At 44.1% G+C, this 16,531-nt stretch overlaps 1 protein-coding gene across 1 annotated transcript in view; it reads right to left on the bottom strand.

Annotated features, from left to right (window-relative positions):
• The window catches only part of ramp1 (receptor activity modifying protein 1), a 31,292-nt gene extending 15,754 nt beyond the window's left edge, over window positions 1-15,538 (bottom strand). Inside the window, exon 1 of the mRNA XM_027145352.2 lies at window positions 15,095-15,538. Within this exon, the coding sequence (XP_027001153.1) occupies window positions 15,095-15,149 (55 nt within the window). The 5' untranslated portion in view covers window positions 15,150-15,538. The remainder of the gene's footprint in view (window positions 1-15,094) is intronic.
• Between the last annotated feature and the right edge of the window lie 993 nt (window positions 15,539-16,531).

The raw sequence follows: 16,531 nt of genomic DNA, 5'->3' as shown, positions 1-16,531 counted from the left end.
TTCATTCAATTCCATTCGATTCAGTAGTATAAAAATATAGAATAAATGACAAGGTTTAAAATGAAAGGATTTTATTTTATCCCAAATTAAGCAAGAATGAGACAACAGTAGAAAAGAAAAAGTCCCTGAGATGATATGTGGAAGGAACCTTGAGAGGAACCAGACTGAAAAGAGTGTGTGTACAGACAGGAAGCGTTCAGGAACCCTGAAGCTGTACGACAACGAGGCTGTTACACCACTACGACACAAAGCTGCATTATTAACAACAATATTAAATGATGCTAAAGTGGTCCTTTTGAAATTCTTTTGGTTGCTACTGGAAACCCAGCGCTGAGGAGAGAATTAATGACATCTGACTCATGAATAAATCCTTTTTTTTTTTGGACAATCGAGCTGAAGCACTGTGTACATACAGTAAGGTTAGTATTATTGATATTCACTATTCTAGTACAATACTGAAATTAATGAAATCATTTATCATTACTTTAAACAAATTCAGCTCTGGCTCGTCAGCACGGTTGGTGATGGACTCGCTGAATAGAACATTACTAATTAAAGGTGCGGTCTCCGATGTCTGAGAAACGCTCCAGAAAACCGAGTCGGGACGACAAACTAAATAAAAATCAAAACAGACGTGTAGCCGATGAGCAGGAAGGGGCGGGGCTTGTCTATATGGGCGGAGAGAGTGTTCAGTGCGCATGTGTGACGTCAGCAGAAAGCGGTTTTAACATCGACATGGAGGATAAAAACAAAGAAAGAAAGAGAAGAAAGACTTACGATAAGGACAAGAAGTAGGACGTGTTAATATAGGATCAGCTTTCCAGCGCTGGAGAGAACTGAAGGAGCAGGAAGTCGGCCACATATTCACAGGTTGGAGTTTCCCGAGTCAATAACTCCTGAGCTAAACGCTGTTACTACACAAATAACACCTCTTTTCTATCGTAGTGATGTAGAGAGGCAGCTACAACCGCGTTTTGTGTAGTAACAGCGTTTAGCTCAGGAGTTATCGACTCGGGAAACTCCCACCTGTGAATACGCGCACTGAACACTCTCTCCGCCCATATAGACAAGACCCGCCCCTTTCTGCTCATTGGCTACACGTTTGTTTTGAGTTTTATTTAGTTTGGAGGCCCGACACAGTTTTCAGGAGCATTTCTCAGACAGCAGAGACCCCACTGAACGATCAGTTTGGTGATTTCTCTCATGTTAGACGTCAAATCGGGTGAAAAATACAAAACTCCACAAATTACTGTGAACTAAAGCTAATAGCTAATAGAGTTTGTTGTAAAGGCACTAAACCATGGTGAAAGGCTGTTTAACCCAAATGAGGTTCACTTCCTAGTCTGGTTCCTCTCATTAGTGATAAATAATAACTCAATTTCAAACTTTAAAACTTTTAAATTCCAATATTTTGAATCTTAAATTTTTCTTGTTTCTATATTTGTGTAAAGTTGCTTTGAGACCATGTGAAGTGTTAAAGGCGCTAAACAAACACATCGAACTGAACTGAATTGTGGTATAAATAAAAAATGCTACCTGAAATTGTGATATTTCTTTGTTTGTTTTTAATTCTTAATTTTTTTCTAGATATAAAATTGAAGAACAGATAGAAAAGAGATGGAGGTGAGAGGAAAGAAGCCGAAAACACACGGCGGGTTTCACGGGCAGCTCTGAGAAAAACCAGATCTCTTTTCAGATGTACTTTGCTGTCTCCTTCCCATTCTGTCCTACATTCATGACCCATAAATCCACACAGGTTACGACTGGCGTAGCTTTAACTGTATCAGACTGTGTGTCAGGGACGAGTCTGTTCAGTGTCAGGTGACGTCTCGTCTACGGGTTCGTCATGTGACAGACAGAAGTGAGACCCTCAAGAGAAAGGGGGGAAGAAGTCTGTAACAGATTGATGCTTCTGTGTGCGTGTGTGTGTGTCTGTGTGTGTGCGTGTGTGTGTCTGTGTGTGTGTCTGTGTGTGTGTATGTCTATATGTGTGTGTCTGTGTGTGTGTGTCTGTGTGTGTGTCTGTGTGTGTGTGTGTGTGTGTGTGTGTATGTGTGTCTGCCTGTGTGTGTGTCTGTATGTGTGTCTGTGTATGTGTGTGTCTGTGTGTCTGCCTGTGTGTGTGTATGTGTGTGTCTATGTGTGTGTGCGTGTGTATGTGTGTATGTGTGTGTGTGTGTGTGTGTGCTTGGTGATAAGGCTTTACTGGCTATTTCATGTCGATGGCTGTATGCTACACCCTACAATAAGAGATGAACAGAATGACAACGCTAGAACGAGCAGCTGAGCTCATGGTCACATTTTCAGCTTGACAGAAGAATTTAATCGGTTAGTGAGATGTTGTAACCATCTTAAATAGTGTTCGTGCTCTGGTCCATTTTAATAATAATCAATAGTGTACAACTGCACAGAGAAGAGAAAGAACACGAGGATTGTTCTGTGTACGTGACATTGTTCATGTGTGTGATCACTGCAGAATGAACTAAAGTGAATGACTTTGTGTCATTCTGTTATGACGTACTTATATTCTGCTTCTGTCATATATTTATATAATCCCATGTATTAATGCAGAAGGACACGTGTAATAAAATGTATTGTATATGAACGGTATATGGCGGTTTTTCCCTGTCATTCACGGTGATACCAGCAATGCTGTGGATATCTGTGTGTGTTCGTGTATGTGTAAGAGGGCAGACGGTACTTTCCTCTAAGTGTGAAAGTTACGCTGCCTTTTATTCCACATGAGCAGAAGTTATAAATATACGGTTGTCTGGTTTCATACATCTCAGAGGAAGCACGTGTTAGGCTTCACCCTCTTTGGCTCATGCATGTTGTATGACAAGAGCGAGCTGGTGAAGGGGAACGTCAGGTGGTTTAAGTATCTAGAATTAACCAGTGCTAAAGCGGGGTGTGCACGGTGGCTTAGTGGTTAGCACGTTCGCCTCACACCTCCAGGGTTGGGGTTCGATTCCCACCTCCAACTTGTGTGTGTGGAGTTTGCATGTTCTCCCCGTGCCTCGGGGGTTTCCTCCAGGTACTCCGGTTTCCTCCCCCGGTCCAAAGACATGCATGGTAGGTTGATTGGCATCTCTGGAAAATTGTCCATAGTGTGTGTGTGTGTGTGCTCTGTGATGGGTTGGCACTCCGTCCAGGGTGTATCCTGCCTCGATGCCCAATGACGCCTGAGATAGGCACAGGCTCCCCGTGACCCGAGAAGTTCGGATAAGCGGTAGAAGATGAATGCTAAGGCTGATGTTGGAGAATCAGCAGCTCTGAAGCTGTTTTGGAGATCACTGCTGCATTGTGATGATTATTTGAGTTTCAGTACTAATTACGGCACGTAAGCAACGTACTTACAGTATTTAAAAACGACTCAATATGGAAATGAACATTCGTTCCCTTTTTAAAGTGGGCTGTTGGAGGACGAACGGTACGTTGCACAGAATAACGAGTGCATGTACAGTATTCTGTGTAACCAGAACAAAAATATATTGTGCTTTTTTCAGAATGGTTCCTCTCTCAGGAATCCAGAGCTTCAGGGTTCACACTTCCTCTGCACTTACGAGCCTCGACTGCCAACCGACATTACATTTGTGTGGGGGTTTCAAACACAAGTTAGTAGATGAAACGTTTAATATAGCTCTAGCTAAAGGCATGGAACTTCAGTGTGTGTAGCTACGACCCTCATGTATTGGTTCCGTCAAAGCTTTCCGCACAGTCAAAGCCTGGCACATGGATCTCGTGCTAAATGTCAAACTCAGCATTGATTTCTGGTGAAAAAAGAAACAAAATTAAACCCGCTTGTTCATGAATACGGATCACGGGGATAAGTTTAAAGACACTTCGGCGTAGTTCATGGACCTCGATATTCACGTGAACCAGGAAGTCAGTATTTTTGTTCTTACAGGAGAAGGTCTCTGGGTTGTGAACTATGTCACAAGCAATCAAATCTAATTATGGAGATACGACGTGCTCGATAGTGCCCGTGAGACCGGGTCACTGTCACTGACCACAAGCCACTGTGACACTCAGCAACAATGCAGTGAACAAGCTTTGGCCTTCTCAAAGGCAATTCATGCAAGAAGAAGCTTTTACTGCGAAGGGAAAAAATGGCCATGAATAATAGACCTGAACTTCATGTTCTGCCTTCATAGCAGAAAGAGAGGGCGATTTTGCCTTAAGTGAAATCCCCAGACATCCTGTGCAGTACCAGTGGGTGGCATGCAGTAGTTAGTGTCCCTACGTTAATGCAGAAAAACAGCATCATTTCAGACAGCTGAGTGTGCAGTCCACTCCAAATCCACTCAGTTTGTCTGGAATAAATTAGCGGAACAGTGATTATTGACCCCTCGGGAGGTTTTAATCTGGAAAAGCTGACAAAAGACGTCCTAATGTTTTGAACAATTAACGGATTATGTGGCCGAGTTCCCCACGATATCTGTGGCACGAGGCAGCGGTGGCTTAAGTGGATTAGACTCTGAGTTGCTGATTGGAGGATCGGGATTCAAGCTGCCTCTGTTGGGCCAATTGAGCAAGGACCTTAACCTCCACTGCTCTAGGGCCGCGGTATCGTATCAACCTCCGAAGATGGAATATGCGGAGAAAGTAATTCACTGTGCTGTAATGTAGCTGGGGGCACGGTGGCTTAGTGGTTAGTACGTTCGCCTCATACCTCCAGGGTTGGGGGTTCGATTCCCACCTCCGCCTTGTGTGTGTGGAGTTTGCATGTTCTCCCCGTGCCTCGGGGGTTTTTTTCCGGGTACTCCGGTTTCCTCCCCCGGTCCAAAGGCATGCATGGTAGGTTGATCTGGAAAATTCCGTAGTGTGTGAGTGTGTGAGTGTGTGTGTGAATGAGAGTGTGTGTGCCCTGTGATGGGTTGCGAGAGGAATCAGATGAAGCAGCTCCACCTGAACTGGACAGCAGAAGACAGAAAAACTCTCACCTGTAATCGTAAGCTGCCCTGTTCTCTTTAACCCTAACCCCGTCCTCTCTGACCAACAAGGCATGCTGCCCTACAGAACCCCATCAAACTTTAGGCTTAGGCTTAGGGTTAGGGTTAGGGTTCGGGCTATTCTGTGTAAAATCTAGAGACTGTTGTGTGTGAAAGTCCCAGGAGATCAGAAGCTTCATAAATACTCAAACCAGCAACCATGCCAGAAGCAAAATCAGTGAGACGACGTTGCTCTCCATCCTGGTGTTCTTCATCCAAAGCTCTGTAGTGACATTGTGGAATTTATGCATTGAGGTGCTGATGTATAGTTAGCTGTCTGCATAAACGTGAACAAAGTGGACAGTGAATTCACTATTAATAATTTATTACACATACATACATTTCTAATGCAGTTTAAATCAGTAAGAGAGTAATACTTTATATTACACAGAGACCGATGGTGGATAGGTACAGTACAGTATACTGGTTTTTACAAGACTGCTGGGTGCATCATCGGTAAAACACCTCACCTCACCGTATCACGATCTGACGTAAGGAGGAAGACCTCAGATACTAAGGTGAGCAAGCGGTTTGTGGAAAGTAGTTCATACTCTGTAGGCTTAACGTGTTCTTAACTTAATTCTTAAGACTAATCGTGTATACTTTATGTAAGAGGAAGGCTCTGGAGCTGAGAGTAAGAAGTTAAAGCGTGATCATCCATCCTGATTGATTTCACTAACGACATTCGAACAGGTTTTCGGTCGATTCACCTCGATCGGCACTCGTGTCACCTCCATCAAACTCTCTTTAAAACCAATTACTTCTCTGCAGATTAGTGGAGAGTGTCATCAAATTCACTTGGCAAATACCTGAAACTTATCAGGACTTAACTTGTATCTCGTGGGAAAAGCAGACGCAGTGACACCTCCTCTTTTCCTGACCTAACCCTAACCCTAACTCTAACCCCAACCCAAACCCTAACTCTAACCTAACCCTAACCCTAACCCTAACTCTAACCTAACCCTAACTCTAACCCCAACCCAAACCCTAACTCTTACCTAACCCTAACTCTAACCTTAACCCTAACTCTAACCCTAACTCTAACCCTAACTCTAAACTAAACCTAACTCTAACCCTAACTCTAAACCTAACCCCAACTCAAACCCTAACCTAAACCAACCCTAACTCTAACCTAACCCTAACCTAAACCTAACCCTAACTCTAACCCTAACCTAACCCTAACTCTAACCTAACCCCTAACCCTAACCCTAACTCTAACCCCTAACCCCAACCCTGTATACGTTTCCTTATCGTTGTCATTAGTCCCGATCACAAAGAAAATAACAAATCTGTACCGCAAATCTGAAAATAACAAATCTGTACCGTTAAACTTACAACAAGCCACGGATTTTCATATCTATAAATAAGTAATAAATAAATGTTATATTTTGCTCTCTGTACCATAATCTTCCTCTTAATATGAATATTGTATAACTCAGATTATTGCAAATGACACGAAGGCATGTGGTGTTTCAGCTCAGAGATGTTACTGTACAGTGACTGTTTTTTATTAAATACACAAATTAAACACGCTCTTTGTTGCCATGTCAAGCTGTCATGTGCTTTTAGAGTGTCATTGCCATGTAATCTGGGAAACGAGCGCTCGGCTCGCTGAGTGTTTCCAGCCAACGCACATCGGCAAATAAAGCGTGTAGCGAAGGCTTTCTTAAAACCTGATGGACAGACACAGTATAGGAGGCAGCAGCTAGATCCACTGCCCAAAGTGTTAACGTCAGAGAGACATAACGAGCGCCGGTCCGACTCATTTCCGGTCCTTTTTGCTACAGATTACAGGCAACATTTCATACATTTGGGTTCTCTGAGATTCCTTAACAAATAAGTGATCTTTTTATCGTACTGCTAAGATAATAGAAAACAGGAAATTAATGGAAACTCACCACAGACAATGCGAGTAATACTGAATAAATTATATTTCGGTATATTTTATCTCTTTCTTTTTTTTTAGCTGCAGATATACGAAAAGCGACTCATAATATTGCTAATAGACGTGAGTTAGAAGTGAGTTAGAAGTGAGTTGCTAACATCATTAAACCTGAACACACCGAACAGATGAATGTACGGTGAGCAGAAGGACAGCACAATAATCTCCCATCGAAGGAAAACATGGCAACAGATATCCGTTTTAAGGCCTTTAAAATGTAAGCAGTCCAAAACTATAAATGGTCATTTCCTTGTGTTATAGGAACACAATCATTTCCTGCTAATTTCCAGCTCCATTTCCACAGAACTGCCACAAGTGTCGAGGTCTGTTTATATGCCACATACAAAGTTTAGCTTTGGGGCTGTAATGATCAGTCATGCAGGAAAATAATCTTGTTGCGAATTGTCCTTCGCTTTGTTCAGCCTTACTCGTTCCGGAGAAGCTTTAGGACTATCGACAGGAGTAAATGCTGTGAGCCCTTTGCTCTGTCTCTATCTCATACAAAACACACCTGCACACACACATAGCATTGATCGTAGCCTCCTGTAATATCGGAGATGGTGCCGACCCTTTGGGATGTTGTAATTACAGGGAGAACAGAATGTCACTCCACTCGGCTGTACTGGTGATAGATCACTCACAGCCATTATATAAATGCTGATTCCCATCAACACAGGCACTCGCTATGGCTGTAGTGACTCACGGTTCTGCGTGTCGTCCTTTAGCACCGCAACGCTTCGTCTAAACTCTGTGCTCTGATTCGCTGCTGGAAACTGACAACTCCTAGTGGAGACACTGGTTAGTAAATATACGTGGAGTCATATGGGAGAAGCAAATGGCATCCTTTTTGGCCTGAATATATTTGTATTATATATATGGGGACACGGTGGCTTAGCGGTTAGCACGTTCGCCTCACACCTCCAGGGATGGGGGTTCGATTCCCGCCTCCACCTTGTGTGTGTGGAGTTTGCATGTTCTCCCCGTGCCTCGGGGGTTTCCTCCGGGTACTCCGGTTTCCTCCCCCTGGTCCAAAGACATGCATGGTAGGTTGATTGGCATCTCTGGAAAACTGTCCGTAGTGTGTGTGTGTGTGTGTGAGTGTGTGTGTGTGTGTGTGTGTGTGTGTGTGTGTGTGTGAATGAGAGTGATCAGAAATGCGTCTTGGAAAACACAATACGTCAAAGCTTATGATGCACGGATGGGAAAGACGCATCCTTTATCTTCAGTCGTCTAGGGCTTTTAGTTCCCATCAAACAGTGGTCATAGTTGAAGTAAATAAATGTTCACCCTGGAATATAACGCTAGAAACTGTCGGTTGTTGAGATCACTGAAAATGTTACGGCAACGAAAAGGAATGCGTTTTAAAAGTCAAGCAAGATCTCGACAGTCTCCTTATTTGGCATCAAGTGCAGCCTGGAAAGAGCTGTTAAGAAGGTCAGCACTCAGTACAGCATGTCTCGCTACTTAAAGGACTGTGAGACAAGTCAAAGTTCACCGGTGTAACTTTCAGAAATCGCCGCTTTACACGAATGGGGTGTAGACACGATGCCTCGTTGCCCGCTTGTCTCTGACATGTTGTCTTCACCAGACCATCAATCTCGTGTGAAAACAAGAAAGATAAATGACCCCCACCTTGTTTTCTCCTTCGTATGCAGCAGCTTCACAGCACGGTTGGTTTGGCAAGCTTGATCTGCATAATGAACTCATCAGCTAATGCGAGGAGGAGTTTCACGTTCCCTACTGATGTCCCACCCTCGTCATCAATTATTTACAGCTTGCCAACTGCTATCAATTTAACACAGAGCACAGCCTCTTTGTGCAGGTGAAAACAAATCAGCCTCTGTGGGCAGCAGCATGGCTGGAGATGGGTAGAAGTGTGTGACTAGAAAGATCTGAAACCTGGCTAGATATTTGCCATGCAAAACAACAGAACAGGAATTTGCCCAAAAGAAAAGCAATGCCCCAGTGACAATGCCCAATGCCCCAGTGACAATGCCCAATGCCCCAGTGACAATGCCCAGTGCCCCAGTGACAATGCCCAGTGCCCTAGTGACAATGCCCAGTGCCCCAGTGACAATGCCCAGTGCCCCAGTGACAATGCCCAGTGCCCCAGTGACAATGCCCAGTGCCCTAGTGACAATGCCCAGTGCCCCAGTGACAATGCCCAGTGCCCCAATGTCAAGTTAAAACACTAAAGCTTAACACAATCTGAGATAATCTGCCTAACCAGCATCAGTGACAATGCCCAATGCCCCAGTAACGATGCCCAATGCCCCAGTGACAATGCTCAATGCCCCAGTGACAATGCCCCAGTCACAATGCCCAATGCCCCAGTGACAAGCTAAAACACTAAAGCTTAACACACTCTGAGCTAATCTGCCTAACCAGCATCAGTGACAATGCTCAATGCCCCAGTGACGATGCCCATTGCCCCAGTGACAATGCTCAATGCCCCAGTGACGATGCCCACTGCCCCAGTGACAATGCTCAATGCCCCAGTGACAATGCTCAATGCCCCAGTGACAATGCTCAATGCCCCAGTGACAATGCTCAATGCCCCAGTGACAATGCCCACTGCCCCAGTGACAATGCTCAATGCCCCAGTGACAATGCTCAATGCCCCAGTGACAATGCCCAATGCCCCAGTGACAATGCTCAATGCCCCAGTGACAATGCCCAATGCCCAAGTGACGATGCTCAATGCCCCAGTGACGATGCCCAATGCCCCAGTGACAATGCCCAATGCCCCAGTGACAATGCTCAATGCCCCAGTGACGATGCCCAATGCTCCAGTGACAATGCCCAATGCCCCAGTGACGATGCCCTATGCCCCAGTGACAATGCCCAATGCCCCAGTGACAATGGAACTTGGAGCAGAACACTGCTAATAAATAGTCTCCCAGTCATGACTGTCCTCAATCTCTTTCAGTTGTGCTGCTGCAAAATGCAATTGAGGAGATATAAAGAGGCAATTATGGCACAGGGCACTAAGATGATATATTTCCCGTATACACTGATGGGTGCCATTAGTGTTCCTAATGGAGAGACACGGAATGGTGATGTTACGCAAGGGCTTTAGTGCTGACAGACTGTTCAGCGCTAACGATAACACAATTCAGTTCTTCCCAACGACTAAAGTAATAAGTGCTAGTATTCTATCCCGAGGACTAGAAGTGTCCCAGTGAGCGTGTTTCACTTTGCGGTTTGTCGCGTCACAGCCGCTATTTATAATACACTATTTATATCTGTAAATATTTGAACTGGTTTAGCCATTATAACAGAGAGCCTCAGATTCTACTCCGCTAAGGTTAAAGCTTACCGAATCCTCCTGAAAAACAGCCCTGTCTCAAGAGCGAAACTATAAAATACAAAGCTCTCCTGGCAACCAGAAAGAAATAAAGCATGTCTGCATTAATCTCCATTTATTAGTGCTGCCTTCTCTACCCACCATCAGCCATCTCATTATTCAGCCCAAACAAAATGAAGCTCTTTACTGTACTTCGGTACTTTCTTAATGATTTGTATAAAACATCTGCATCCTTTGTGTGTGTGTGTGTGTGTGTGTGTAGATGTAGTGCTTTGGTCATGACACTTTGTGTACAAGGCCTTTGGGTGACATAGCTCACAGGTCACAATTATCAGCATGTATGATTATGAGCAGGACAGTAGATGGAGGTCGCCGTGCTTCATGTGTTCCTCACAGACAGACTGACTTCAGCTCCTCCGTCTTTGTTGTTGTTTGTTGTGTTGTGTGGTTTGCATTGGTCACCACCAGAGATGGGGGAGTCGAGTCATATTTCTTGACTCGAGTCAGACTTAAGTCGCTAATTTGAGACATGAGACTTGCTTGACAAATATTTTTAAAAAACTCGACTTGACTTTGACTTGACGTTCATGACATGAGACTTACTTGTGACTTGCACATGTGTGACTTACTCCCAGCTCTGGTCACCACCCAGACTAATAAAACACTAAAGCTGAACACACTCTGAGCTAATCTGCCTAACCAGCATCACTAAACATAGACATTTCATTTAAGTCATTAATATATTTCTTCTTTTGCGGTATTATTAGAATGGTAATAAATTTGGTCTCAATGTATGGCTTAAGAAATCATTCATTCATTCATTCATTCATTTCCTACCGCTTATCCGAACTTCTCGGGTCACGGGGAGCCTGTCATCGAGCGTCAGGCGTCAGCGGGCATCGAGGCAGGATACACCCTGGACGGAGTGCCAACACACACTCTCATTCACTCACACACTCACACACTATGGACAGTTTTCCAGAGATGCCAATCAACCTACCATGCATGTCTTTGGACCGGGGGAGGAAACCGGAGTACCCGGAGGAAACCCCCGAGGCACGGGGAGAACATGCAAACTCCACACACACAAGGCGGAGGCGGGAATCGAACCCCCAACCCTGGAGGTGTGAGGCGAACGTGCTAACCACTCTTAACTCCAGAGCTCCACAATATTCTGTGTAGCGTTTCATCACTTAATACATCTCTGCTAAACACCTCTCAGTCGTACTTAGAGCCGGTTACTTAGCGGACGGAGACGGAAACCAATCTCCAGTAAGATAAGACTATAAATAGGTTCTTTTCTATGGCATAGTGTTGGGATGTGAAGTGTGTGGAGGTTGACGTGAATTTTTATTTGTATGTGATCTCGTAAGACCTTTCGGCACTTTAGTCCTAGTTCCCTTCGACTCTTCCTACACTTTTTTTATATTTAGTCAGATTCTTGGTTCAAATCTACTCTTATATTCAGTCTTAGTTATTTCACTAAAATACAGAAGCATGTGTACAAGGCTTTAGGAACTATGCTGCAAAACAATATTATTAGAGATACACAATATTATACTGGCAGGAGAGTCAGTGATGTTTATACCAGTTACAGTACAACATCAGACCTGACACAAATCCAGCAATTTAAAAGTATTTACTCCTCAGAAAAAAGGGAGGTTCCTATTTCTCACATGCCCTTGATCATGAGGGCTCATGGGGGCTTATCAGTGTTTGTTCAACTGGTCTATCATATTTGAACACACCTAAAAACAAATCTACTGAAAAAAATTTAATGACTCTGTTGTTCCCAAATCACTGGTCACTATTTTCCCAGTACCCAAATCACTGGTCACCATTTTCCCAGTACCCAAATCACTGGTCACCATTTTCCCAGTACCCAAATCACTGGTCACCATTTTCCCAGTACCCAAATCACTGGTCACCATTTTCACAGTGCCCAAATCACTGGTCACCATTTTCCCAGTACCCAAATCACTGGTCACCATTTTCACAGTGCCCAAATCACTGGTCATCGTTGTTTGTCCCACATGCCTTTTGTTCTTCTGTAATATTCACTACTTCTGTGAGTTCTGAGTTGTATTTTGTATCATGACCAAAATTTCTTTCTGCAAGAAATAAGATATAATCTGTTCATTTCTACTCTCGTAGCTCTATTTTATCCCGTCCTCTCCTGGGTGTCTTCAGAAAATCTTCCTTCTTCCTGAAATCTTTAGATATGCAAATAACCAACAAATATGCAAATGACATCATCATGGTGACTTCTAGTGACTGTTTAAGCTTGCACGACTTTGGCAGCACTTTTAGGGTTAACTAACAGTTCCAAACTGGTCTAGTTCAGTAAAGTGCAGGTTCCTGTTCATATAGACAGTGTTACTAATCACAGGGTTACACAAAGACCTGAAAATAAAGTCATAGATAGATGAATTCATCTGTGTACTGGAAGACCTGGATGTAAAGCCATGTGTATGTGTGTGCGTGTGTGTGTGTGTGTGTGTGTGTGTGTGTGTGTGTGTGTGTGTGTGTGTGTGTGTGTGTGTGTGTGTGTGTGTGGATGGTTAAAGCCATCAGCAACTCTAGCTCTCTTGTGAGACCAGTAAATGGCAGTCTGTTGAACTAATGAACTGTTCCACAGCACAGAAAAGTGAGGCTGAATGTGGCTTCAGCAACCGTGCAGCCAATCGCTCTGCATTGTGTGTGTGTGTGTGTGTGTGTGTGTGTGTGTGTGTGTGTGTGTGTGTGTGTGTGTGTATGTGTGTGTGTGTGTGTGTGTTTGTGTTTAGAGCACCAAGCTCAGGAACGAGCCACAGAAACAGATGGTGAAAGAGAGAGAGAAAGAAACTGAGTGAAAAATGCTACTAACAAGCATTTGTACAGTTAAAGCAGGAGTCTCTCAGGTAGGAAAGGTTTGTACAGACACACAGCACACATGAGCGAGGTCCAGGACAACCAGCCCATCACACACAAGGTGCTCCATACATTATTAATTATCCAATTAAAGCACTGACCCAGTCACATTTTCACTATTACTGACCCAGTCACATGTTCACTATTACTGACCCAGTCACATGTTCACTATTACTGACCCAGTCACATGTTCACTATTACTGACCCAGGCACATGTTCACTACTGCTGACCCAGTAACATGTTCACTATTACTGACCCAGGCACATGTTCACTACTGCTGACCCAGTAACATGTTCACTACTGCTGACCCAGGCACACGTTAAATACTGCTGACCCAGTCACACGTTCACTATTACTGTCCCAGGCACACGTTCACTATTACTGACCCAGGCACACGTTCACTACTGCTGACCCAGGCACATGTTCACTATTACTGACCCAGGGCACATGTTCACTACTGCTGACCCAGTAACCTGTTCACTATTACTGACCCAGGCACACGTTCACTATTACTGACGCAGGCACACGTTCACTATCACTGACCCAGGCACACGTTCACTACTGCTGACACAGTAACATTTTTACTATTACTGACCCAGTCACATGTTCACTATTACTGACCCAGTCACATGTTCACTATTACTGACCCAGGCACACGTTCACTACTGCTGACCCAGTAACATTTTCACTATTACTGACCCAGTCACATGTTCACTATTACTGACCCAGTCACATGTTCACTATTACTGACCCAGGCACACGTTCACTACTGCTGACCCAGTAACATTTTCACTATTACTGACCCAGTCACATGTTCACTATTACTGACCCAGTCACATGTTCACTATTACTGACCCAGGCACACGTTCACTACTGCTGACCCAGTCACATGTTCACTATTACTGACCCAGGCACACGTTCACTACTGCTGACCCAGTCACACGTTAACTACTGCTGACCCAGGCACACGTTCACTACTGCTGACCCAGGCACACGTTCACTACTGCTGACCCAGGAACATGTTCACTATTACTGACCCAGGGCACATGTTCACTACTGCTGACCCAGTAACCTGTTCACTATTACTGACCCAGGCACACGTTCACTATTACTGACCCAGGCACACGTTCACTATTACTGACCCAGGCACACGTTCACTACTGCTGACCCAGTCACAAGTTCACTATTACTGACCCAGGCACACGTTCACTACTGCTGACCCAGTCACATGTTCACTATTACTGACCCAGGCACACGTTCACTACTGCTGACCCAGTCACATGTTCACTATTACTGACCCAGGCACACGTTCACTATTACTGACCCAGGCACACGTTCACTACTGCTGACCCAGGCACACGTTCACTATTACTGACCCAGGCACACGTTCACTACTGCTGACCCAGGCACACGTTCACTTTTACTGACCCACACACACGTTCACTATTAAAGCTAGCACGCTGTATGTTTCCCAGTTTCTGTCATTGTACTATAAAGGGACCAACTTCTGCACATTTACTGTTTACTTAGGACACAGTGTGCAGTGTATAGCTTTAATTAGCTTTGATGGTTACAGGTTATTTATGTACTTTAGATTATTTTGAAGGGTTTCGAGGGAGAATGTAGATAATAAAGGTGCAGTTCATGTTCCCATGATGGCACCAGCTGAGTGACAATGGAAACTGTGTCTAAGCTTTCTGTACCTGAAACTGTAGTAGTAGTAGTAATAATAATAATAATAATAATAATAAAATAACAATAATGATTTACGTTTATTTGTGTGTGGATTGTGTAAAGAAGTAGAATATGATTAATAAATGCTAACATACTTTTTTGGATTAGTTTCCTTCATATAATTTGTGTTGTTTATAAGCTGTGTGTGTGTGTGTGTGTGTGTGTGTGTGTGTGTGTGTGTGTGTGTGTGTGTGTGTGTATAAACTCACCCAGTATAACACAAACAGCTGCATGTCTCCTGGCAGGTAAAACGCTTGTCATCATAAAACGCTGTTTTCACACCGATGATGAAGTTTGTCTTTGTCTCCGCTCAAGTTCGTTATTCGACGTTTGTGTTTATAACGCCGATATAAACCGTGTTTGTGGAGATAAATGAGGAGATTCAGAGCGGTTCACTTTTCACAGATAATAACGGACTTGCGGTTCTAAAGAACACCGACAGACCGACAGACCGACAGACACACAGAACAGACACAGGATCACATTCGGACCTTAAATCGGCCACATTTGGCTTTTTAAACACAAAGAAACAAATTACATCCAGAAGCGTCGGGGAGCGACTGTGTAGTGTGGTGTAGTGTGGTGTAGTGGGGAATCAGTCACCGGAGCTTCTGTGTGTGTGTGTGTGTGTGTGTGTGTGTGTGTGTGTGTGTGTGTGTGTGTGTGTGTGTGTGTGTGTGTGTGTGAGAGAGAGAGAGAGAGAGAGAGAGAGAGAGAGAGAGAGAGAGAGAGAGAGAGAGAGAACGGGAGGCGAGAGGGAGAGAGGGTGTGTGTGTGTGTGTGTGTGTGTGTGTGTGTGTGTGTGTGAGAGAGAGAGAGAGAGAGAGAGAGAGAGAGAAGGGGAGGGAGAGAGAGGAGAGGGGGAGAGAGAGAGACAGTGAGAGAGAGAGACAAAGAGGGAGAGGGGGTGAGGGAGAGAGGGGGGACAGTGAGAGAGAGACAAAGAGAGACAGAGTGTGAGAGAGAGAGAGAGAGAGAGAGAGAGAGAGAGAGAGAGCACAACAGTAAGACACAGACCCTGCTGTCATCATTAATGCAGCTAATTAAGGCTAAATTTAACACTGAACTTAACCTCATTACCCCAAAAAAAGTAAGAAAAAAAAAAGATCTATTCTCCTGGAGATAAGACACACATCAGATGATCCACATTTAGTCTTCATGAAGATATGAAAACAACATAAAAATTCTCCATCGACCTTTTCACTAAGTGATTATGTGGCTCCATAAATTTGTTTGTTTGTTTGTTTGTTTGTTTGTTTGTTTATTGCTGTTAATTTTTGTAAGGAACATTAACAGCTCCATCAGCTGCCAGTGAAGTTCTCTGATGTGTGGAAGTGAAAGTAAGAATCTAAACCCAGAGGTTAAAACAAAGCTTTTTGTCTCCCAGCCCATGTGGAGACGCAGCATTTACATAAGCAAATTTTCATATGCAAAAGGATTTTCTTCATTCAGAACTTAACACCATCTGTATGGCCAAAGGTTAGCAGACACCTGACCATCGTGCTCGTGTGCTGTTCGACATCCCAGTCCAGATTTATTACAGTGAGATCTGGTGCTGATGAGTTCTGGTGTGCAGTCAGAGCTCCTGTTCAGCTACGAGGTGTTCAGTAGGGTCGAGTCAGAGTCAGGGCTCGGTACAGGACACT

This window comes from Tachysurus fulvidraco, chromosome 6 (assembly GCF_022655615.1).
Source record: "Tachysurus fulvidraco isolate hzauxx_2018 chromosome 6, HZAU_PFXX_2.0, whole genome shotgun sequence".
Classification (NCBI taxonomy): Eukaryota; Metazoa; Chordata; class Actinopteri; order Siluriformes; family Bagridae; genus Tachysurus; species Tachysurus fulvidraco.
The sequence above is the reverse complement of the archived record's forward strand: the minus strand, read 5'-3'. Positions and strand labels throughout refer to the sequence as shown.